This window comes from Aedes albopictus, chromosome 1 (genome assembly GCF_035046485.1).
Source record: "Aedes albopictus strain Foshan chromosome 1, AalbF5, whole genome shotgun sequence".
Taxonomy (NCBI): Eukaryota; Metazoa; Arthropoda; class Insecta; order Diptera; family Culicidae; genus Aedes; species Aedes albopictus.
The window spans coordinates 79,585,171-79,611,276 of NC_085136.1; the positions used below are offsets into that span (position 1 = coordinate 79,585,171).

The window sequence follows — 26,106 nt, forward strand, 5'->3', positions numbered from 1 at the left end:
TCTGAAGCATTTAAATTAAAAGTTATAATTTTCATCTTTATTCTTGTCCATGTTTGAGTGAATAGAGAGAGAGAAGGGATATCATCGTTTCATCATCTAAATTGATTACAATAGTACTGAGTTTTCACGCTACATCCAGCGAATCCGGATAGAGAGAGATGGAAACGAATGCAATCTTAGACTCCGCACTTCTCGCAGATCGGTTGCTTGTCCTTGTCCGAACGGAATTTGGAGTCTACGCCAATTGGTTGCTTGCAGAGCTGAAATGAAACCAGACTGATTACTAAAAAGTCCAACGACCCGAAATTCACCCACGGACCTTGCACTGGAAGCACTCCTTGTGCCACTTGCCTTCCAGGGCGGAAATGGCCTTCTCCGAGATGGGCTTCTTGCAACCGCCACACTTGGGAGCGTACAGGCGCTCGTAGTCGGTCGTGCAGTACGGTTTACCGTTGCGCTCGAAGAACGTCTGGCCGGAGAGCTGCTGCTTGCAGGGTCCACCGCAGATGAAGTGCTCCAGGTGCCAGGTTTTGCCCATGGCTTTTACCACTTTCTGTGAAATAGAAGATGGAGGAAAATAATGAAGTTAAATATTCCAATACATAAAAACTTTCCGGAGTCACAAATCGGACATGCTCGGATTGATGGCCGAACATTGCCGATATCAGGACCTATTGCTGTGGCATTTCCCAGCAACTCCTTTTTTTTCTGTTCGGGTGAGCCACTGCGACTAGTATTTAGATCTTTTGTGGCATTACCCGTATCCTTAGTATTAAGTACATGTCGTACTACTCCATTGTCATTGAGAGGCAATGAAGCATCGATTTCTGTACAGTTCCTGTTTTGTTATCCCAGAGAAGAAATCGATTACGATGAAAAAGTCCCGTTATCATAGAGATTTTAATCCCAGTGAAAGAGCGCCCCTAATCAAACACAATCCATTCGAATTCTGAGAAAAACAAAACGGTGGTCTGATATTTATCCATGCATCGGAACTCTAGCCCCATCCATGTCTTGCTTCTAGTTTAGTCCCAGGACAACATAGAAAAACCCGGGACTTTAGGCTAGTTGCAAAACTCTGTCAAATTAGAGAATGTGTCCTGCAATAAGAATGCACGTGAGTCCTTGAATTACTAGAACTTAACAGGCCTTGATAGGTTAGTACGCAATTGGATACGTAAAGCATGTTTGTTTTCCTAACATCAAGTGTAGTCTCGGGTGGGCAAAGTCCGATTCTGTAACTATCAGCAAGGCAGAATAAATGCAATTTTAGAAACTGTCACCAGTAACAAGGACTTCGTATCGTGAATCCCTCTTACCAAAACACATTATCCCAACTTGACAAACCGGATGCCACTAGGGTTCGGTTTAGTAGATCTTGAACCGTAACGCAACACATAAAGGCGATCTACCTATGTTACGGGCTCCGTTAAAGATCGAACATATTTTAAACCCCCTCAACCATTCATCCATCAGCACGGGTCGCCTTACACCTTGGATTGGGGTTCCCTGTTTAGTGGATTTTTACCCCCGGAACAGGTGGTCCGTAGTGTTATTCTTAGCCAATTGAGACAACCGCTACCGACACTACACAGCTATCTAGGCTGATCGGGAAAAGAAGTTAACATTGATGGTTAACTTCATATGGACCCGAACAGCCGGCAGCAACTCCTTACCTCCTCGTGGTACTGACCGGAAACGGCGAGTAACCTTTATGAAAGATCGGTTAATCAACCCCGGTGGGAACTTTGATCGTAAGCTGAGAGGGAAGGGTGGATTTGCTTTTGGAAAACTGAGCGTCTATTCTCCAGGAGAAGCGGCTCACAACAGCGTATGTTTCCCATGTTAGGATTGAAGTCCGAGTACCAGTGAAAGAGTCCAAGCTCAACTGTGCACTACGGTCCTTCAGAAAGTAGGGGCCGATTCTGCGAGCCAGTCATAAGAAAGATGGCAACAGAATAATATGAACCGAGATCAACGGTAACGGCAGCGGCAAAACAGGACATGCGATTGGAAACTCGGTGACTGGAATTGCCGTTATCTCGATTCATCGAGAGCACCCGCATACTTCCCGTTCCTTATGATGCCTTTTTCTAAGATTCTCTCAGATAATCCTTCTAAAATTCCTTCAGTCTGTAGATAAAAGTCTGAAGGCTTCAGAGGTTATATCTACAGCGGGTTCTTCCAAGAGTTCTATCAATGTTTTCTACTGAGTCTCCACTCCACTAGCAGTTTCCTCGGATATTGGTCCAGCAATTTCAACCGGAATTTCTCTCAGTAATGCTCATGCTGAGTTCATTCCGAGTTTTCACCAGAACTTCCTTACGGTTTTCCTTGAGAAATTCCAACCAGTATTCGATGGGATTATTTTTGGGATTTTATCAAAAACAATTCCATTAGTACCTTCTGAAATTTCTTCAGGAAATCATTTAAAATTTGTCCAGAAGTTCCTCCTGCTGATGGATTTCAAGCGAAGGAAGCTGATCGACAACCAAACCAGCCTGGAAATCAACATCAAACCCGAGCAAAGTCGAATAACAGCCCCATAACAAAATGATAACTGGTGCTCACTCCAGAACTTATTTACCAATTTTGTGTTATCACCTTGATAATTCATGTTACCGCACCTGTCAAACTCTGAAGCGTCATCATCGACAACAACATCGGAAGTTAGTTATCAATTGCCGAGAAAATATTTCACTGATAACAAAATGAGTTTTGAATCAGATGAATTCAATTGATTTTCAAAGTTTGTTATCAGGATGCCCCTGATGATAGCATAATGAGATATTTTAATGATATCGTGTGTATAATTGGTTGTTATCATGTTTGTTATGTTGCCTGCTTATTCAACCAAACTGAGAACAAATTTAGTTAATAATTTTTGATATTAGATAACACAGTTTGTTATCCGTTTATTATGAAACTTTGCTCGGGAAGCCGTCTCCGAACCAACAATTAGCATCTTCGATGTGAAGTCGCCTTTTGCCGACATCTTCAAGGAATTTCAGGAATCAAGACATCCATCCTGAACATGAACCACTGCAGTGGTTAGTATACTAGAAGTGTCAAGCTAAGTTTGTTTACCAAAACTAAAGGTTCTCTACAAGATTTCCTCTTAAAAATAGTAAGTTATTGCAATTAAAGTTATTAAAATAATTAAATGAGAAAAGTGACTACAGCGCCGATGGAGTTCTAGTGTATTTCTATTTTCACAAACAATACATGTGTAACTTTTTGGAGAATTAAGTTCAACGAAACCGCAATTTAACCTAACTTGAACTTCTGAGTTCGTTCTTTCAAGTGGAATCCGAACTTTTGGTTGCTTGGGGGCTGTCCATTAATTACGTAAGGGTTTATGGGGGGAGGGGGGGGGTTTGAGAAATCTTACGCGCCATACAAAAAATTTTGGGATTTCATACAAAAAATCTTACAAGGGGGGGGAGGGGGTGTCAGAAAATCGCTAAAATTCCCTTACGTAATTAATGGACAGCCCCTTGGGCTGTAAGTTATTGACTGCCAAGCAAGATAAGCTTATTTCCTCGGACGCGTTCGATCTTCAAGATCAATCGAATACCTTCAGGATCCCAGCCCCAAAGATACGACGAGGGAAGAACTAGCTATAATTTTGCCACTTATCGCAGTTGACGAAAACAAGTTCTAGTTCTCTGAGAGCTAAAAAGCAGATTGACACAATAAATTACATGTTTGCATGTATTCAGTATTATTTTGAATGCTTCTATACATCATATGAATTAAAATATACCCATCGTCACGTTTTAAAATGCTGTACAGGTAACTTTTATTATGATTGACTAGATGGGACTGATATGCGATTCCTTTTCATATGGGACAAACTGTCTTGATATTTTTTTCACATAATTTCTAAGCAAACTAGTTGATTTTATCTTGCCTACATAAAAAGCCGTAAAAATAAGAACCATTGGTGAAAAAATCTCAAAATCTTCGAAAATGCAAACGGGACTGATATGCGATTCAGGGCAGTACAGGAACCTAAACGCCATTACGGTTCCCGACCGGTACTCAATACCGCACATCCGGGATTTCTCGAACATCATCCACAACAAGAAAGTCGACACTCATTTTTCATTAGGGCCTAACTGACATTTTCGAATTCTCTTCATCGATCCTCTCTTTGTGTTATTACAGAATGTATATTTCCAAAGATTTTTTGGTTGAAATGCGAAGAAGACGACTACATCATGCTATAGAAACAAAAAGAATAATGATTTTGTTTGTTTTGATCAAGTTATTAGCGAAAGAGAGAGTCGACGAAGAGAAATCGATCAAGTCAGTAAGGCCCTTATGAAAAATCATTGTCGAAGTGTTTTCTTGTATCGATCTGCAGCGGGCCTATTACCAGATCCCGGTGCACCCGACGACATCCCGAATACCGCGATTACCACGCCTTTCGGTTCGTTCGAATTCCAATACATGATGTTCGGGCGTCGGAATGCTGGACAAATTCTGCAGAGGCACCTCCACAACATTATGAGCGATCTTGACTTTGTGTTCGATGACTTTTGCATCGGATCCAACAACTCTCGTATTTCTCTCGTAACTTGAGTGCCGCCAAGCAAACGCCGGGTGTTGTGTGCAAAGTACAAAGCCGTGAAATACTTCAAGGACCACCTTGCCGCTCGTGAGTTCTGCATTTACACGGACCACAAGCACCTCACCACCGCATTCCGGCAGCGGCCCGAACGAGCCAATCTGACCCAACAAAGGTACCTCAGCTTCATCAGCGAAACACGACGGTCATTCGGCATGTACCGACAACTCCAACACCAAGGAACCGATCGATTCTTCTTCTTCTTTGTCTGTATTAACGAGATTTTTAACCCTAGGCTAGTTCATCTCGGGACCCACGCTTTACTTCCCTTCCGAAGGAAGAACTCACATTTTGTGAGTATGTCGGGAGTGGGATTCGATCCCAGGTCCTCGGCGTGATAGTCTTGTGTTCTAACCACCACACCAGGTCCGCTCCAACCGATCGATTTCGAAACCATGGCCAAGCAGGAACGGTGCGATTCGGAACTCACCACCTTTCTCGAGAACTCACCAACCAATACATCTTTGGCTCTGAAGGCAATTGAATCACCGTTGTCGAGGACGCCAATGTAAATATTGGTTCACCAACAAAACAAAGCGCCCATCGTCCAGATCGCTACTCCAGACCTCTCCAGACGAAAGGTTCGCACACGTCCACATGGACTTAATCGTTCCTCTACCACCATCGAACGGGAACTAGTACTGTCTACCTAAGAAGAGGTAGAAGGTTTGTAATAACAACTAGCCACTAGTACCTACTTGTCTGGTGGCTAGACTTTCGCTGGTATAAATACCGGTGTTTATTGGACCACATGGGAAAGACTGCACAAGCCTTGTTAACATCTTTATTATTCTTGATTGTAAAGATATAAAAGGCCATAGGTGATCCCGATTCCAAACATGACGTCAGTTACAGTTGCTCAAACCTTCGTGAGCAGCTAGATTGGCTGATTTTGAGTTCCAGTCAAGCTGATCACCGATCCTGGAAAACAGTTCGAGCTCTTCCGAAACTGACCAGGATTTTGGGAATCACCCACCTGAAAACAACACAACACCTGCAGCCACGTTTTTTTTTTTTTTTGAAGATTGGATTCGTCAAGCCACTTTGACCTAATCCTACAATGAAGTCTTCCGAGTACTCCGACGGAATAAGAAAATTTCCGTCAATGGCAAGAAATCTCCGAAATCTATCGACCATCGGGAAGCAGTCTTCATTGAAGCCGATGAACCACCACCAATCCAGAACCATGATGAACCTAAAGCCCCAGCATATCGAAAGAAATAAAGTCATCAAGTGAAGATTCCCCGCCGGTAATTCAGGTGGTTAAGGGGCAGTACTGTGGCGATCCCTGGTAAGTTCCGAGTTCATCATCATCATCAGTCAAGTAATCCACACTCAGCCTAAATACATTCTATGTAGCACACTCCAACCCGTTCTCGGAATCACACACCCAAAGGATAACCGATCGTAGATCGATAGATACACACCTACATATACACACCAGCAAACTACACACTAGTGAAGATGCCGAGCAACCTTCTGCGAATAGCTGAACATACAGTCAGGATTTGTTATACACGGTGGGTGGTACTTTACGCCCACCGCGATTTTTCGGCTGCCTTACATCCGATTGAGCTCATTTTTTGTGTGTAGTTGCGGTATATCGTGAGCTAACTACCTTCCAAAAGTGAACTGAATTGCTTGAAAGACAACCGAAAAAAATGTGGGTGGCACTGTGTATAACGAATCCTGATTGTATTGATATTCTTTAGTAGTAAATCGACCACAGAAAATAGAACAGGCGTTCCGAATCTTTTTCCGCTCAAGCGTGATTCCGAAAGGGCCCCAAAAAACTGTTAGGGGAACTCCAGAACATGTTCTGCACGGAATCTGACTAGAAATACTGAGAGGAACCCCGGAAGAGTTTCACAGATAAATTCCAGAAAGAATTCTTGGATGAATTTCAGAAGGAACTTCTGGAGGAGTCTAGAATTCAAATCCTCCAATCTGAAGGAATCGTGGAAGGAAGTTGAAGACATCCTGGAAGGAATAACTGAAGCACTCCGAATTAAATAAAAAAAATCCTGAGTGAAATTTTTGGAAGGTTCCCAGATGCAATTCTTACTCTAGGAAGAAAATCTTTGTCGTGATCTAGTGTAGTTTCCGTCTGTTTGTCTGCCGTTCTAAGGAATTAAGGAAGATTAAGGAAGTGGGTAAAGTAGGGCGAAGAAGGTAGACAGCAAGGGAAAGAGAAAGTGCACAAATGCCAAATATACAGTAGTGTGAAAAATCCAAGTGTTTTCCTGAATGCGTGAATAGCAAGGATAAGCGTGTCTACCCTTGAGATTGATACAGGGTCTCGTTAGCCGCTTGAAAGGGTCACCTTCTGTGACCCTCTCCTCAAGTCAAGCTTAGCTGCGGAGTAACCTCCTGTAACACATGTAGGATTCCTAGGAGTACCTGAAGAATTCCCGGAAGGTATTAAAGGAAGAATCCTCAACTAAATTCCTGGAGGAAATAATCTCCAGGATGTATTCCATAAAAAAAAATCTGACGAATTTCCTGAGTTGCCACGCGGACTCCTTGATGAACCGCAATAGGAACTCCTTGAAATATACATAAAATCTGAGATTCCTGGAAAAATTTCAAAACAAAAACTTCTGGGGTTCTCAGAAAGAACTCCAAGATGCATCTCCTTTCAGGAGACCGTTCCTGCAGGAACTACTGGAGGATTCTAAGAAAAAACTCCTTAAAAAATCTCAGAAGGAACTCTTGGAATAATCTTGGAAGGGATTCCTGCTGGAATCTCGGAATGAGAATCTGAGCCAACCACGGAAGAAGCACCTGAAGAACTCCGCTTAGAAAACGAACAAAAGCCCGAATTGTAAACAACAAGGCCGTTTCGTGATGACTAATAAAAAATACCTCAGAAACATCGGTAAACGTAACCTCTTTGACGTCTCGTTGCCTGGTTATAGGGCACTGCATGAAATTCTCTCCTTCTCTTTTACTCTTACAGAAATTTAGTAAACAACAAGGTCAAGAAACGTCAAAATCCCATACAAGGGAACGTCCATAAATTACGTCACGCTTTTAGGGGGGAGGGGGGTTCAGTAAAGTGTGACAACTCATACAAAAATTCCAGAGCTGTCAAACAAAAAGTGTGACATAGGGGGGAGGGGGGGTTTAAAATGGCCTTTTTTTGCGTGACGTAATTTATGGACGCTCCCCAAGATCAAAACAATGCAGTGCCGTATTTACGAATTGGACAAATTTCGTTGGCTTTCATGGGTGGTGTGATTGAATTTAAAATGTGTGCTTCAACCGCGTGGAAGAATGCGCTAATTCATGCATGAGTCATGATTTGGTGTGATTCTGTGGAAAACCTGATCTATTAGATTTATATGTTACTCTGTAGCGTTATGAGGAGAATGTTGGCTGAAAATTCGAAAGGTGGAAGGTGGAACATTCGGTCATTTTTCACAAAATTGGGCATAACTCAAAAACGAAAAATAAGTAAATTCCAAAAAAATCAGCGATCAAAGCTTATGAAATCACCTTCACAAAAATATTTTTTGGCAATTCTTCACGAGTTCGGGCATAGTTTTTCCAGCATTTCTTAACGAATTTTCTCCTCGGTGGAAAATTTTGTGGAAATCTTTTTCCAGTTCATATTTTTTTTATTCCTGAGAAAATTTGCTATCATTTTTATTAAAAAAAAACCTTGTTTCTACGATGCTTCGTTCTGGAGTTATGATTGTCAGGTGAAAACATAAAATTTCCACCACAGTTTTTCGGAAAAATAGGCGATTCTGAATTTGTCTTATCTTTCCATGGGTAACTCTCGCTGAGACCGTCCCACTATTTACACCATGTCTTCAAAAATGTTTAAGGTGGCCATTTTCTGAAAGTCCCCCCTAAAAAAGTAAGAAAAATGCATTTGGTTTATCAATTTGATGGACCCCCCGTTAGTTAGAGCCACAACCATTTTTACGGACCCCTCGATTTTGATCAATTGTTGGCTCATTTAAACCGTTATAACTCAAAAGTTTCTCCAAAAACCACCTCATAACAAAATGTTGTTGAAAAGAGGAAAGAAAGGGCTACTATTTACAGTTATAAAAAGTTGGGTCGGCCATATTGATTTTTGCCACCATCTTGGATTTTTATACCAAAACTGTTTTTTCACCATGTTGGCAACCGCCGTCAATCGAAAGCAGGGACATTTTCACACAACATATCAAAAATTTAGAGATGTATCTTTTTCCTATCAAAAGTTATCTGCACTTTTGTAAATCATGACACTTTAGCGCACTGGGCCAGGTTCCGGTTGTTTACATAAATGCAGCGTTGTTTCGCAGTGTTTACGAACAATTAATTGAAATCTGAACCCACTAATGGAAAGCTGAAGGTTTAAGCTTTTCAAAACACCAAACAACTTTAAAAAGCAATGTCCGCATCATTGAGAAACAGTCAAAAACGGGAACGAACCTCCAATTTTCCCTAATTTGGCTGCAGGTGCCGTTGTGTATACAAGCAGGCGCCAACTTTGATGCTGTTGGGTGTCGTTGCCGGTGCGCAAGGAAATGTATGAAGAAAACGTGTCATGATTAACAAAAGTGCAGATAACTTTTGATAGGAAAAAGATACATCTCTAAATTTTTGATATGTTGTGTAAAAATGTCCCCGCTTTCGATTGACGCAAAGATTTTGAAAATCGGTGGTTGTCAACATGGCGAAAAAACAGTTTTGGTATAAAAATTCAAGATGGCGGCTAAAATCAATATGGCCGACCCATGTTTTTATAACCGTAAATAGTAGCTCTATCTTTTCTCTTTTCAACAACATTTTGTTATGAGGTGGTTTTTGGAGAAACTTTTGAGTTATAACGGTTTAAATGAGCCGACAATTGATCAAAATCGAGGGGTCCGCAAAAATGGTTGTGGCTCTAACTAACGGGGGGTCCATCAAATTGATAAACCAAATGCATTTTTCTTACTTTTTTAGGGGGGACTTTCAGAAAATCGCCACCTTAAACATTTTTGAAGACATGGTGTAAATAGTGGGACGGTCTCAGCGAGAGTTACCCATATCAATGATCTCTGCCTGTGGAAAAAGTTTCATGAAAATCTAAGACCCTTCGGCCCATTTTGTACGAAAATAAAAAAAAAATCCTTAAAAATAAGGTGATAATCTGGGAGAAATCTAATGCAAATCATATCAGTATTTACTAATCTTTTTAGTAAGTTCCAGCATGCTTATGACTAGGATAATGATTTGAGTATTTTTTTTGTTGGTTATTACAGAAGACTTGGGAAATCTACCACAACCTACTAGGAGTTTTGATTGTGCTTCCAGAATAACTCAAGAATTTCATCAGAAGTTCCCTGTAGGATTCTTTTGGTAATTTTTTAACCCTCCCATAGTCGCGCTGTTAAAGAAAAGCTCACTTGTTGCACACACGGTGTTGGCGGTGGAAGCCAACCGCGCGAGCTACGGAAGGTTAAGAGATTCTATGTAGGTTCCTCCAGGAATTCTTTCCAGGTATTACCCAGGAACTCCCTACGTTGTACATTCAGAGATTCCAGGAATTCTCCAAAATTGAGCCAGGGTTCCGGAAATCCTTCAGTAATCCATTTCCGAGATTCATGCAGGAGATTCTTCTGAGATTATTTCCTGCAATTATTCCATTTCAAGTTTTTTTTCTGAGATTCCTCAAGTTCTTTCTGGAATGTCTTCTGAAGCTTTTCTTCTGAGATTTCTAAAATAGCATAATGAAAACGACTATTGGAGGGAAACCAAAAAAAAGCTCCTGTTAGAGGAATTCCAAAAGCAAGTTCTGTTCAAATTTCACTCAGAAAGAAAGATACTCTCAAAAGAATTGCATACAAAACGTCTGAAAAAAAAATCCATGAAAAACTTAAGAAATTCCGTAATAAACACCTCAAGTGTAGAATAAGCTTTTAGTTAAAATACTCATTAATAAAAACAAAAAAAAAACCTCTAGGATTAGCGTTACTACTATCATCATCATCTAAGAAGGGTATCCCAAAACAAACTTCCAAAGGAATTCCAGAAGAATCTACAGGAATCTAAAGAAATGTCGAAAGTAGTTCCCGAAGGAAATTAATCTCGGACATTGTTCCTGATGGAATCGGGGGAGAAGCTCGTGAAGGAACCCTTGCAGGAATTCCTGAGGCCTGAGGGTATCTCATAAGAAATTCTCGAACGAATCCCGCATGAATTTATTGGAGGAATCTATAAATTTTTTCCTGAAGAAATTTCAGAAAGAATTTCTTTAAAAAATACCAGGAGGAACTTCTGCAGAATTTTTGGATAAGAATTCTAGAAGATTTTTCAGAACGATTGGAATGAGGTATGCGGAGTATTATAACAACAAGGCCACGTAGGGGTGGTGGGGGTAAAGTGGACAACTTAAGCAATTTAATCGTTTCCCGCGGAAATGCGTCCAAATCCATCTGCTTTTCCGAGCAACATGGAAGGTAATGATAATAGAGTTAATAAACTATAGAGGACGAATGTCGCTGGTGTTCCCTTTGTTCTCGCTCGGGAACATATCGGGTATCTATCTGTCAAACTGCATACTTTTTCGCTTTGACACTTATATCCCTGCCTATCTCCGCCAGCAAGAGATGTTGCGGCGGCGACGCCAGCGACATTCTTCCTCTATAGTTTATTAGCTCTATTGTAATGATATACTCTAGAAATCTTGTAAGGGGTTGCATTTAAAAAATATTGTTTTCTTTGATTATTTTCTTCACCAAATGGTGCATCAAAATAGCGTGAAAAAAATTGGTGGGGGTAAAATGGACAATCGATGGGGTAAAATGAACAAGTCGGTAAAAGTTATATAACAGCATATTATTTCCATGTTTTTAAATACAAACTATCAAATTTCATACGATACCTTTATTTTGTTGTTTTCAAACTTTTAATACAAACTTTGAAACACACTCAAAAAATTATTGTAAAAATAGTGTAAAAAACAAGCACTGTTTTGGATGAAAATTATATTTTGTTGATATAAAATATTTTTTTATATCTTTTTACTTCAACTATCTCACGATAGGTATGACGGCTGATGATTCTGAAGTTTAAAAAAAATATATGAAATTTTGGTGAAATTTGAACCGATTGTCCATTTTACCCCACGCGTGGCCACGGTCTGATTTTGTTAAAATTATTTCAAAAACTTTTTTTTTAGAAAACTAAAAATTTTTTTAGGTCAAATACACTCTTCTACGTGGACTTCATTGGTTAAGGGTGTAAAACTTGTAATAATTTGAAAATAACTTACGAGAAAACCTTAGCAATTATAAGCAGATTTTACATCATTTACGATTTTTCACGTCATTTTTAAAGTTTTTGTCATCTTGAAGAGGTTTATTTGATTTTAATGTTCAAGATCAAGAAAAGTATAATGAAACATGCTTAGGCATAAGCTTCAATCGTTAAAACATTTTGAAAAACAATAAAAGTCATGAAACTGTGCCCTGTCCATTTTACCCCACCTGTCCACTTTACCCCCACCACCCCTAACGTTAAAAACTTAGACAACCGCGGTAGACAGTGCCCTATAGGAACGCATTTATTTTTATCGAATCATGGATTACCTGCATTACTGTATCGTCCAGCAATAGTAGAAATGAACAGCGAATTAAACATCAAAGATTAATTCGCAGTCCCTGTCACAAGGTGTCGAAAGCGACCAATTGACTAATCGAAAATTTGAACGAACGCCAGAGGCCCAAGAAGTACGCATCAAGATGTGTGTCTCTTGGTCAGGAGCACAGTGATGAATAGCATTTGAATCCATGTGAAGTCTATGGGCGTTACTAACGACCACTTCACAGACCTCACTTGGGCAGCGTGGACGATTGACAGTGATATTCAGCGGAAGCCGCTCGTCATCTAAATTAGTTGGATACATTTTGACGGTACATAACGTGTTTGTTAGCGAATCGAAGCGGTCTTCTATCGAGAGAAAGAAAACACCTGTTGGCATCAATCCATGACGCGATGGTTGCTCAAGTGATGAGGTTATGAACCTCTTGTCAATCAATAATTCCGAGGCGCAAAGATCGAAATCTATCACCTTTCTCCATAACTCGATCGAATTACGTTTGACTCATCAACACCCACGGCTAATATCATCCTGCCCAAGTAATACCAAACAAACTATTCTTCAAAGCAAGTGTAGCTATCCAAAAGTTGCCCATTCCGTTTCTTCGAAAACAAAACATCATCGATCGTCGTTAGTTTGGAACAAAATAGCTCCGTTTGCCGCCGCCGCCTCGTAATAAACATTACCGGAGCATTTGAATGGCATTCAGCATCTGTTCCCAGGAGGAAGACCACCGCGCGCACCGTGGTGTCCAAAATAGCTACCATACCGCATATTACGCGGCGGTGCGGCGTAGATATCGCGGTGAGGTTCTATTTCTGGAATCACTACGCGACGCGAAATGACCGAACATTTTCTCTCACCTCATGCGCTTGGGGCTGGGACACTTGCTTACCGACCGTGCGCGTGGTGGGTGGCGAGGGCGGCGGCAGACCAGGCATGGCAGCGTGAAAAAGATGCACACGGTTCTCAAGTTGAAATCACGCTTTTTATTGGCCGCAGTCGCAACCTGATGGTTCACGCGACCCGTTTCGCACCGCTGACTTTTCACTGTCCAGTTAGGGTGGGTCGCATCTATGAAATATGGGCGAGAAAGAATCTTCTTTTGTTACAGAAGAGTGAGATAGCGAAGATAAAGATGAAGTACATGGTTGCAGGTAGAGATAGAGGTAGGCTTAGTGCCTGATATAGTGAGTCATTAAAAAGTTGTACATGACGATAGCTTAAGAATTAATCGATCAACACGGAACAGAATGAAGGTTTTGAATTACCCTGCCACCCTATTAACCCACTGTATTTTATGAATCGCGTCAAACGCTATGTTTGTTTTCTTCGCCACCCAACAACCCACTCAAAAACATCTTGTTTTGTATGCTGTTGTCGTATTCCCAAACACCTGTGTTGTTTTTCCGTTGGATACCTTATCCATCCCCCCTAACTTACCTCGGTGACCATCTTCCGGCAGGCAGCGCAGATGGCTTGGAACTTGGACTCGAAGCACTTGGAGCACACCGGAAGCCCGTCGCTTTCGTGGAATTTGTTCTCGACGATGCGTTTCTTGCACTCCTTGCACGCGAAGTGCTCCGGATGCCAGGACTTGTCCAGGGCCTCTAGCATCTTGTCCTTGATCTCCTCCTTGCAGCCAAAGCAGGTGGTCGACTGGAAGGGGGTGAGAAGAAAAGAAGATTCGATAAAAAAAAAGATTTAAAAAAGAAAAACTTCAACCGGGACGTTAAACGCTATAACCTCCTACAATCGTTAAAATCCCATCCATTTCGAAAACAAATTGCAAAGAATGCAATGAAAAACATCCTTTAGCCACGGGTTGCTTAATTCTACCGTTATGAGGGGTGAGTTGATCATACAGAACAGCGAAATCGAAATCTATTAAACTGTCCATATTCGCATAGTTAATGTATGCACCACTGTAATTTTCAGCACTGAATAAACGAAAAAACGATCAATATCCCTCCAGACCACGGTATCGCTGAGCTGCGAAAACCAAGTGGGGCGCCACACACTTAGAGAATCATGTGTCTATCGTGGGTAATAAATCCAACCATATTATTTGGCTGGTGGTGCGCTGCTCTGGTTGAGCATCTATTGGACGACGATAGTTCACGAAGTGTGAGCAATAATTTCCCCCATCGTGCGTGCTGTGAAACCAGCAGCAGTACGACGCTCACGCTAGTACACTTTTCTCGAGAGCCGTGTGAAAAATGATGTGCGCCAATATTAATCAAAACAATCTGCCACTATGGTGATCATCTTGCTTTAAGATTTGAGTGGCTTTCGCTGGATGGCCATGGTTTATCGGGATATCTAGATTTATGATGTTTTGTGTTATTAATACTTTCCTACATCAATGTTTATTTGTGTTCATGTATCATTTCGGACGATGATTTGCCATTGAAAGCAAGCTGATACTTTCTTGACATCATCTATTGCAAATTATTGTTGAACTCCTGGAACCATCCTCGAAGGTACTCCTGGAGAAATTCCCGAAAGCACTCCCGAAGAAATCCCTGGAGGGATTCCCAAAGGAACTCCTAGAGGAATTTTCTGGAAACTTTTTGAGGAATTCCCGTTGGAACTCCTGGAAAAAATCCCGAAGGATCTCCTGGTAGCCTTCTCGGAGGAACTCCGGGGAATTCGCGGAGAAATTTTTGGAGGAGGTCCCGAAGGACGGACGTGAGGTGATCGAAAGGTGGAAGCAGCACTTCGATCAGCACCTGAACGGCGTGGAGAACGTAGGCACGGGAGCCCACGGCAACGGAAGAAACGACGACGCCAGTGCAACGGAGAACGGAAATGAACCAATTCCCACGCTGAGGGAAGTTAAGGATGCCATTCACCAGCTCAAAACCAACAAAGCAGCTGGTAAGGATGGTATCGCAGCTGAACTCATCAAGATGGGCCCAGAAAAGTTGGCCACCTGTCTTCATCGGCTGATAGTCAGAATCTGGGAAACCGGAGGAGTGGAAGGAAGGGGTAATCTGCCCCATTCAAAAGAAAGGCGACCATTTGGAATGCGAGAACTTCAGGGCGATCACTATTTTGAATGCTGCCTACAAAGTGCTATCCCAGATCATCTTCCGTCGTCTGTCACCTAAAACGAATGAGTTCGTGGGAAGTTATCAAGCCGGCTTCATCGACGGCCGGTCGACAACGGACCATATCTTCACCGTACGGCAAAGCCTCCAGAAATTCCGTGAATACCAGGTCCCAACACATCACCTGTTCATCGACTTCAAAGCGGCATACGACAGTATCTACCGCGCAGAGCTATGGAGAATCATGGACGAAAACGGCTTTCCTGGGAATCTGACTAGGCTGATTAAAGCAACGATGGACGGTTTGCAAAACTGCGTAAGGGTTTCGGGTGAACTATCCAGTTCATTCGAATCTCGCCGGGGACTGCGACAAGGTGATGGACTCTCATGCTTACTCTTCAGCATCGCTCTGGAAGGTGTGATGCGCCGAGCCGGGCTCAACAGCCGGGGAACGATTTTCACAAAATCCGGTCAATTTGTGTGCTTTGCAGACGACATGAACATTATTGCCAGAACATTTGGAACGGTGGCAGAGCCGCCTGAAACGCGAAGCAGCAAAGGTCGGACTGGTGGTGAATGCCTCAAAAACAAAGTACATGCTGGTAGGCGGAACCGAACACGACCGGACCCGTCTGGGTAGTAGTGTTACGATAGACGGGGATACTTTCAAGGTGGTGGAGGAATTCGTCTACCTCGGATCCTTACTGACGGCTGACAACAACGTGAGCCGTGAAATTCGGAGGCGCATCATCAGCGGAAGTCGGGCCTACTACGGGCTCCAGAAGAAACTGCGGTTGAAAAAGATTCACCCACGCACCAAATGCACCATGTACAAAACGCTAATAAGACCGGTGATCCTCTACGGGCACGAGACATGGACCATGCTCGAGGAGGACCTTCAAGCACTCGGAGTTTTCGAATGACGCGTGCTAAGGACGATCTTCAGCTGTGTGCAGGAGAACGGTGTGTGGCGGAGAAGAATGAACCACGAGCTCGCTGCACTTTACGGCAATTCCAGCATCCAGAAGGTGGCCAAAGCCGGAAGGATACGGTGGGCAGGGCATGTTGCAAGAATGCCGGACAACAATCCTGCAAAGCTGGTGTTTGCAACTGATCCGGTTGGCACAAGAAGGCGTGGAGCGCAGAGAGCACGATGGGCGGACCAGGTGGAGCGTGACTTGGCGAGCATTGGGCGCGACCGAGGATGGAGAGCGGCAGCCACAAACCGAGTATTGTGGCGTACTATTGTTGAATATGTCTTGTCTTAATGATGTTGAACAAATAAATATATGTTTGTATGTATGTCCCGAAGGATTTCACGTAGGTACTTCTGAATAAATTTCCGGAGGATCTAATGGAATAATCCCCGGAGGAAATTCTGGAGAAAATTCCAGAAAAAATCTCGAAGTGACTCTTGGGAGAATTCTTGCAGGAACTTCTAGAAGAATCACCCGAAATAACTCCTGGTGGCGTTCCAAGAAGAATGTTCTTTGGACCTTGTAGAGAAAGTTTGAAGGGCTTTCCTTGCCTACCATTACATGAATTTGTATATTGTGAGGCAATCACAATGATAGGGTGTCGAGAAAATTTTCCCGACTGGAACGGGAATCGAACACGCCGTCTCCAGATTGGCGATCAATAGCCTTAACCACTAGGCTAACTGAAGACCCACTAACCCAAAAAAACTCAAGGTGAAAACTTCTAAAAACATTCTCAATGGAACTTATGGAGGAATTTACGAAGCAAGTTCTAGAGGAATTCTCGAAGGGATTCATAGACGAGCTCGCGGTGAAAACTCCTAGAAGAATTCCCGGAGGAACTCTTTAGAGAAACTCCCGTAGAAACATATATCCGGGAGGAACTTCTTATCCGGAGCAAGTCCTAGATGATTTCTCGGGGGAACTTAGAGTAATTCCTGGCCGAACTCCAAGAGAAAATCTCGGAGGTACTCCTAGAGAATTTTTGGAAGGAGATCCTAGAAGAATTACCGGAAGAACCCCCTGAATAATTGCCGGAGGAACTCCTAGAAGATTTCCAGCAGGAACTCCTTAAGGATACCCGGAGGAACTCTTGGGGTATCTCCCAGAGGAATTTCCAGATGAATTCTCGAAGGAACTCTCAGTAAAGTTTCTAGAGATATTCTTGAGGAAACTGCTACAGGAATTTACTGATCAACTTGTGGAGGACATCTCGAACGAACTCCCAGAGAAGCTCTTGGAGAAATTCGCAGAGGAACTCTGGAGGAGCTCCAGGAGGAACTCCCGGAGGATTTCACTTAGGAATTCATAAAGAAATTTCCTGAGGAAATCATAGATCATATCTTGGAGGAACTCCTGTATAAATTTTTGGAGAAGCTGTCGAAGGCACTCCTTGAGGGATTCCTGAAGAATTTCTCGGAGTAAATTTTGGAAGAATTCTTGTAGAAATTCCTGGATGAATTTTCGAAGAAATTCCAGGAGGGATTCCCGAAGGAACTACTTTAGCAATTTCCGATTGAACTTCCGGAGGAGTTTACTTAAGAACTATTGGAGATTTTCTAGAAGAATTTCTGGCCAAATTACTAAAAAAATCCTAGGAGGACACCCTGGGAGAATTCCGAAAGAGTTTTACCTAGATGAATTCCTAAAGGATTCCCTGGAGTATTGTCTGACAGCGCTCTTAGCATGTAAGTACAGTAAATGACAGTGACATCTGCGCAATCTGGGTCTTCAGTTAGCTTAGTGGTAAAGGCTATGGAGACGGTGGGTTCGATTCCCGTTCCGGTTGGGAAAATTTTCTCGACTCCCTGGCTTGGCATAGTGTATCATTGTACTTGCCTCATGAGCATGAGCATAGATGACCGCACAATTCGTAGTTGCTACTCCGTGATTGACCAGAGCAATCGAAATTGCACAAGGAACCAATGAATAGGGCTTAGGACTAGCTTACTATTCCCAATGTACACAGTTCGAGAGCTCTCAACTTTAATAGGGTCAATAACGGCGCCGGCCACGTCCTTACGGTCATCGAGGATGGGAGGGAATGTTAGTAAGACAAACGTTGTTAAAAAGACCGCGAATCGCTGCATCTCCACGTTTGTCTCAGGAAGGAATTTTTTGTTAGTAGGGTAAGGTACATTGTCAGTCCGGGAGTCACCTATGGTTGGTGATATGATTTGACAATGGATCAAACCGCCGTTAACAACCGACCACTTTTCGACGCAAAAACTAGCCAAAAAGAAAATTCTATCGCGCGTCTCCACTCCACTAGGGAGCAGAAACCTTTAGTCTATTCCACACAGAAATACACTGAACGCGACTCACTTGTCGGCGCCCGGATTTTTTCGACCAGCGAGCCCGAACTAACACTTTTCACTCTTTTGTGTAAATGCAAAAAAAAAAGAAAATATTTATTGTCAACTAGCTGTCCCGGCAAACTTTGTCTTGCCAAGGTGTTGTGGTTTGACAACTGTTGAGGTCATCGCTGCACCGCACTCTAGATTGGTTTCATTTCGATAGTGTTGATTTTCTTCTCAGCTCATAACAAATCAGTACTTTATCAAATTTCTGACTTTTTTTAGTTAATTTTCGTAACTTTCTTTATTTATAAACACAGCCACCATGAATACGAATCAAACCCTGCATAAGTCCTCCTGATCGGTTCATCCGTTCTTGAGTTTTGTTGCCTCAAAGGAACTTCAAACTCATTTTTATATATATAGACTAAAAGTGTATTGGGAACTAGCGCCGGCCGGGGGGCGAAAAATTCGGAACCGACTCGATCCACGACGCGTCCACCGCACGCTCACCGCCGTCGAAATGCTCACTTCGGAATACAGAATAGAAAGAGAAAAAATCGAAAAACCGAAGCAAACGCGCGCGTACTGGCACCCGGACGAAATCCTACCAAACACTGATGCACACTGGGTCCGCCGCCGTCGAAATGCTCAAACTGTATCATTGTACTTGCCTCACGATATACAAATTCATGCAATGGCAGGCAAAGAAAGCCCTTCAATTAATAACTGTGGAATTGCTCAAAGAACACTAAGTTGAAGCGAGGCAGGCAATGTCCTAGTGGGGACGTCGAGCCATAAAGAAGAAGAAGAAGAATCTGCGCAATCAAAATCTATACTGCCGTGAGTCTTCTGTGACATGTGTGTTGCTTGGAAGAATCCCTGGAGGACTTATTGGCAGAATTCCTGATGGAATCCCTGAATAAACTCCTGAAGATTCTGCTGGAGGGTTTCTTAAAGGAATCCCTGGAAAAAATTTAAGCTATTTCTAGGAAAAATACCAAGCAAAATTCTGGAGCAATCCTTACACAAAATTAGAAAGAAAATCCCGTGTGAAGTTCCAGTAGGAATCCTAGGATAAGTCATAAAACAATCACTGGAGGAAACCCTTGAGGCATTCCCGGAGGAATTTCTGAAGGAGTTTTTTGACAAACTTTTGGATGAATCCCTGAAGGACTTTCTTAAGAAACACCCTTAAACATCCCTGGAAAAACTCCAAGAGAAATCTCAGTGGGAGTTCTAAAAAAAAGTAATGGATAACTTCTTGAAAGGCTTCTTGGAGAAAAAAAGAATCCAAGGATATATTCCTGGAAGAATCGCAAGACGAATTTAAGAAAAAAAAACCCTTTGCAGGTACTGTAGGGAGTATTCTTGGAGAAATTTATGGATAGAATCCTGAACAAATCCGTAGATGAACTACTAAAGGATTTCTTGAAGATAATAGTGAAGGAATTCCTGGATGACTTCTTGAGGGGTTTCCTGGCTCCTGTATGTATCTTTATAAAAAATGTATCTTAAGCATTACAATACAAATCGCTGGAGGAATTCCTATAGAAATCCTTGAAGTAATTTAGAAAAATCTTCCAGTAACCCTGGAGAATTTCTTTGATGAATCCCTGGAAAAAATAGAGAAGATGTCCAAAATTTCAGAAGAAACCTCTGCATTTTTTAAGAGACCCGGGATTTTCTAAGGAATTACTAGAGGTATTTCTGGATAAATCTCTGGAAGAATTTCTGGAGGAATCCCTGAAGCAATTTTAGGATGCTAATCTGGAAGAATCCCTGGAGAAATCCCTGGAGGAACTCCTGGAAAAATCCCTAGGGGTATATCAGCTGGAATTCCTACAGCCATCCCTACAGTAATTCTTGGAGGAATGCCTGGAGGTATTACTGAAGGAATGCATGGAGCAAGCCTTGGAGGAATGACTGGAGGAATTCCTGAAGAGGTAGAGGAACCTCTAGAGGAATCTTTGGAGGTATTCCAGGAGAAATCCCAGAGGAAACTCTGGAACTCCTGGAGGATAAATTTCTGGATAAATTCCTGGAGGAGTCCCTTATGGAATTTCTGGAGGAATCCCTGAAAAAAATTCTGGCATATTCCTGAAGAAATCCCTGGAAGAATTTAGGAAGGTATTTCTAAAGGTTCTTCCGCAGGAACTTCTGTAGAAATTTCTTGGAAACATCGTGATGAAATCCTAAGAAATGTTCGTGGAAGAATCCCTGTAGTAGTTCCTGAAGGAATTTCTAGAGAAATTCTTGAAGAAACCCTAGGAGGAAACCCAGAAGTAATCCGAAGACGAATTCCTAAAGGGATCCCCAAATAGTTCCTGGCCGAAATCTTGGATTAGTTTTTGTAGTTGTTCCCGGAAGAATCGCAGAAGGAACTCCCGAGTAAATCATTAGAGGATTATTTTTTGGAGGAATACCTGGAGGAATATCTGGAGGATATCCTGAAGAAACTCCGTGAGGAATCCCGGAAGCAATTGCATGAGGAGTTCCTTAGAAAGTTCCAAAAGAGCTTTCTTAACAAATTTTTGGAAAAAAAATTATAGGAATCTCTGGGAAACAAAGCTGATGGAATCTATGTCTGCAATAATATTTGGATGAACTATTGTAGGTATTCTTGTATGGACTCCTAATGGATTTTTTGTACAAGTTTTATGAAGGATTCCTAGATTAATTCTCGAAATAATGGTAAATGTTTGCGATAGAATTCCTAAAAGAAATTCATGCAGAAATACATCAAACATATAATTCCAGATGGAATTATTGGTACAATCTCAAGCAGCATTCTTGAAGGAATACATCGATAAATCCCTGAAGATATCGTTGATATGTCCAGAAAGTCTTAGGGAACCCCTGGAGTAATTCCTGAAGGAATCCTCGAGAAACGCACTGCATCAATCACTGGAGTCACTGCATTTAAAGATTTTTTAAGAGCCACGACAATCTCTGGAGGAATCCATGATGGAATCACTGGAGGAAGCTTTGGATAAATTTCTGAAGGAGTTCGTCGATGCTACAATGGAGTATCTGTTAACCTTTCTGAAGGAATCGTGGTAGGAATTTCTTAAGCATTTGTTGAAACAAGCCCATAAACAATCACTATTGGAACCCTACAAGACGTCCATGGAGGAATACACGAGGGATAAATTCCTGAAGAAATCCCTTGAGGAATCCCTGAAGGAATCCCTGGAGAAAATTCTGTGACAAGTCAAAATTTCTTGTGGTTTTCGAGGAAAACAGTATTTATGGATAAAATCCTCAAATATTAGAATATTTTATTTCTTGAGAGTTTTTTTCTGGAACTCTAAATCATTGATTATCTGAGTTGGCTTGAATTAAAAGACAAATTATGGCGGTTTGGGGGAGGGAGGGCTGGTGTCCTTTCTCGAGGATTTCTCCTTTCAGTGATTCCTTCACATTGACTCTTCCCAAATTTCCTTTAGGCTAGGCATTTCTCCCGATATTGTTTCAGATAATCTTTTCGATTTCTCCAGGAATCTTCAGCATCCTTTTAAGAATATATTTCTGCATTCCTTCCTAGATTGCTCCTGGGATTCGAGGAATTCCAGCACAAATCCCTGAACGAATCTAGGAAGGATCCAAAGGGGAATCCCTGAAGGGCTCCTGAAAAGATTCCTGGAGAAATTGTGAAAATTCCCTTAAAAAATATCAGGAGAAATTCCTAACGAAAATCATGGAATCAATGAAGGAATCTTTGAAAGAATCTAGGAGAAATCCTCGAAGGAATCTCTGAAAAAAAAAAACCTTGGAGAAATCCTCGAAAGAATCTTAAAATGAATCTCGGAAGAAATACTGATAAGATTGCCGTGAAAAATCCAGGGAAAAATCAATGAAAGGATCCCAGGAGAGCGGGAAGAAACAATAAAGGAACACTGGGAGGAATTCTTGGTGGAATCCCCGAAAGAGTTCATGAAAGAAAAACGAAAAAAAAACCCTGAAGGAGCTCCAGAAAAATACTTGAATACTTCCAGAAAGATCCTCAAAAAATCCTTTGAATACTCTGGTGGAATCCCGACATAATCCCGGTAGAAAATCCTAAAGGAATCCCGGGAAAAACTTTGGAAAAAGCCTGGACGAATCTTTGGTACAATCTCGACTCGAGAATAATCTGTGAGAGAATACCTAAAAGAATCGCAGATAGAAAGTCAGAAAATATTCATGACGGAATCCCGGAAAAAAAAGCATGTAGTAATCTCCAGAGGAATCAATAAAGGTTTCCTGAGAGGAATTAATTAAGGAACCCCGGAGTATTCCGAATCCTAAAGGAATTCCAGAAACAAAATCCTAGGGAGGTCCTTGGTAGAATTCTGGAATTATCCCTGTAGGAATTACACGCCAATATATCTTTTTAATTCTAGTAGAAAGATCCAAAGAAATCCCGAGGTACTTCTTGGCTATCACGCCTTTTACAAGAAGGAAACTTAGGAAAATCAACGTAGAACTCCCGGGAGATAATAATGTAGGAATTCAGGAAGGATTTTTTTTAATAAATCCCTAAAGGAATCCCGGGAGGATCAATGGGAGAATCCCTGTTGGAATCTCCGAAATTATCCGTCAAAATACAGAAGGAATCCTGGAAGAAATCTTTAAAGAAAACCTGGAAGGAATCAATAAAAAAAATCCTGGGAAGAATTCCTAATTAAATTCCAGGAAAAAAAATCTTGTATAAATCCTTGGCAGAATCCTGGAAGAATAGCTGAGAGAACCCCAGAAGGAATCCTGGGGAAAAACGCTGAATTCCGGGAAAATGCCAAAAAAAAAATACCAGAAGAAACAATTGAGGAATCTGAATGAGTGCCACGAGGAATCCTTGATGGAATCCCAAGAGATACATGAGAATTAATCCCGGGTGAAATCAATGAAGCATTAATGAAGCAGGTTGGAATCCGTGGCGGAAGCCCAGTAGCGAAGGATTCCTGGAGAAATCCTAGTAAAGAATCTCGGGACGAATTCCTTTGGGAATGTTTGGAGGAACCTTTTGAAAGAATTCAGAGAAAAAGGAATCCGGAGAAAAATACTTAGGAAGAATACCAAGAGAAATCCTGGAGCCGATTCCCAGAGGATTCACGCAAGGATGACCTAACCTAAAAAAACCTAACCGCTATCGGATCCTGTGGAGTACCAGGGCGCCCTCAACAGTATTTTGCCCTTACTGCGCTAACCGGAGCAATGGTGCAGTTGACCTTGTGTTTCCCCGGGACAATCTGCTGCCCTCCTTTATTCTCAAACTTGAGGCCTGCATGGTTTCACATTGCACAGTGTATTCTGTGTATCCTCGCCTTTGACGTTTTCTAAACGATATCGTTCTGGTTTTATTGCACTCAGGCAAATAAACCTAAGATTATCATAAGGTCAAAGATATGAAATGGCCTTTAAACAATTCATAACGGCTAGATTAAGTTTCATAAGGTCGGTTTATGACGCAAAATCGACTCATAGTTTGGCTTTTACACACATTTGGCACCACGATATTCTCAAGCGTCGATAGCCGCGTGGGTTGGGCACGAGCTCAGTGATCTCGACGTTCATGGATCGATTCCAGTCTGCATCATTTTACGATTTTTCTGCTCTTTTCATAAGTTTATCTTATGTAATTAGGTCATAATAAGCATGTTTAATTTTCATAAGGTATTCTTATGGCATCCATACTTTACAGTTATGGCTAAATTTCATAAGGTATTTTGATGAATTTCGGTAGTTTACTTCGCTGAGTGTGCAACTGGTTTTTGTTGTGCTGTGATTGCAAAGAAGATAATCCTGTCTAGTTTAGATAGTGGCGAAGGTTAGGATAGCTCAGATCAATCTTCAGCATAAAAGAACAGCATCGATCAATTTTTGCAGACTTATGCAAAATAATACAGCCCAAATGGCCTTAGTCCAAGAACCTTACTTTCGTAAGGGAAATTTCTATCTTAAGAATATCTTGTGGGACTGTTACCAAGTAAATCTTGAAAAATTCAACAATTTCCCTCAAAAATATTCACAAAAAGGTTGCTAAGGCATGTTTTCAGTATTTCCTCCAGGTTTTCTTCCTGGAAGATGCCTATCTTTGAACTTTGTACATTGGTATTTTAAGGAATTATTCAAAAATTTCTCAAATAATTCTTTTAGCAATATTCTTGAAAAAAAATCATGCTCACTTTAAAGTTCCACTTTTTTTCATCGAATCCAGTAGTCTTTGGAATGTTTATCTTGGAATTTTATCTAAAGCGTTCTGTAATACTCAAAGACCACCCTGTGGGTTGCTATTCGTTTTGCTGGAAATTCTTTAAGCAATATTCTTGAAAAAAAGGCGAACGGAAATTCTTGCAAAACGTCTTCAAATTCACTTGCATAGAGCTTCTAAGAATCAAGCAAAAACAACACTTCAAAAGATTTTCTTGCGTTTGATGTCAAATTCAATTAGGTGCATTGATTACACTTTTAATCTGTGTTCCGAATCGAATCATACACTATATTTTTCTGATATAAAATGCTACTTTGAATAATAGGCTCTTCACTATGAAACTGGACTACCAATTTATTGAAACTAGCACCATCTCATTCACATTTCCACGTACCATTTTGATATATGTTCTGCTCCAAAAACTAACAATAAATCACTTGTTTCAAACTTTCCACAATAGCGTTCTACCGCCAAGACCAGCAACCAAAACCAACAGAACGATCGAGCCGGCACGACCGGGAAGGAACCATCCGTAGCGACCGAAGTTACGGGTGCAACTGACCAGACCAACCGTGTGGAAAAACGCTTTTCCACCAAGAGGCCAACCTCGCCCGATCGGAAGAAAAACGCGGACGACAACACCCTAGATGACGGTGGCGTAGGAAATCGACAGAGGCGCACCTCGCCGTCGTCAGCATCGCCAGCAACCCGCCATCATCGTGATTGCGTGGGCGACAGTCAAAGTAGCGATTCCGGTGCAGCTACTCCAGCAATAAAACCGACCAACGCAGCCGTTGTCGTCGCACCGAAAGGTGTTGACTCGGAGATTAGTGGGGGCAAGTTTATCCTCAATGAGTTCGAGGATGGGTTTTCCGTGGACAACAACAAGCACCATCACCACCATAACAAGCCTGTCGGAAGTATCGTGTCATCGGGGAAGATCACCAGCAGCAGATTGACCGGATCTGCGGCGGAGCAGATGGGACGCGGCGGGCTGCTCGAGGACAGGAAAAGAAGGTAAGGTTGCGATATTCCCGAGGAGAAGTGGATAACAAAATGATATTGATTTTATTCTCTGTTTTTTTTTTACATGGGTAATTCTCGTTGAAACCAAGCCGCCATTTACACAAAGGCAGGGATTTCAAATTTTTCTTGCTTACTCGTTAAAATATGATGAAAAAGGATGAAAACCACTTTGGTTGGGTTAAATTGATGGACCCCTCGCTTGCCAAGGGGTTGACAAGATGACAAAAATGACGATTTTTCAAAAAATTGCACTCAATTTATTGCGTAATAGGGGGTGAGGATGGGTTTGTTCTCTTGGATTTGAGGCCAACTCTGAGTTCAATACACTCAAACCTCCGTTTA

At 41.7% G+C, this 26,106-nt stretch overlaps 2 protein-coding genes across 3 annotated transcripts in view; one reads left to right on the forward strand and one right to left on the reverse strand.

Annotated features, from left to right (window-relative positions):
* Positions 1-25,289, reverse strand: LOC109421997 (transforming growth factor beta-1-induced transcript 1 protein). Its single transcript, XM_019696628.3, has 4 exons — positions 25,133-25,289; positions 13,662-13,877; positions 320-553; positions 1-260 (listed from the first exon to the last, which is right to left on the reverse strand). The coding sequence occupies exons 1-4, from the start codon at positions 25,133-25,135 to the stop codon at positions 177-179; spliced, it is 537 nt and encodes a 178-aa protein (XP_019552173.1). The 5' UTR covers positions 25,136-25,289; the 3' UTR covers positions 1-176.
* Positions 1-26,106, forward strand: part of LOC109421960 (uncharacterized) — an 89,143-nt gene that overhangs the window by 40,539 nt on the left and 22,498 nt on the right. For both annotated transcript variants that reach the window (XM_062844890.1, XM_019696597.3), the window contains exon 3: positions 25,199-25,755. In XM_062844890.1, the coding sequence (XP_062700874.1) occupies positions 25,199-25,755 (557 nt within the window). The remainder of the gene's footprint in view (positions 1-25,198; positions 25,756-26,106) is intronic.

What these genes read in the sequence shown, in the direction of transcription:
- LOC109421997 (XM_019696628.3), bottom strand. An exon ending in GCCGGAAGATGGTCACCGAG is followed by an intron (nt 554 to 13,661) that starts GTAAGTTAGGGG and finishes TCTATTTCACAG; the next exon opens with AAAGTGGTAAAAGCCATGGG. An exon ending in AGGAGTGCTTCCAGTGCAAG is followed by an intron (nt 261 to 319) that starts GTCCGTGGGTGA and finishes GTTTCATTTCAG; the next exon opens with CTCTGCAAGCAACCAATTGG.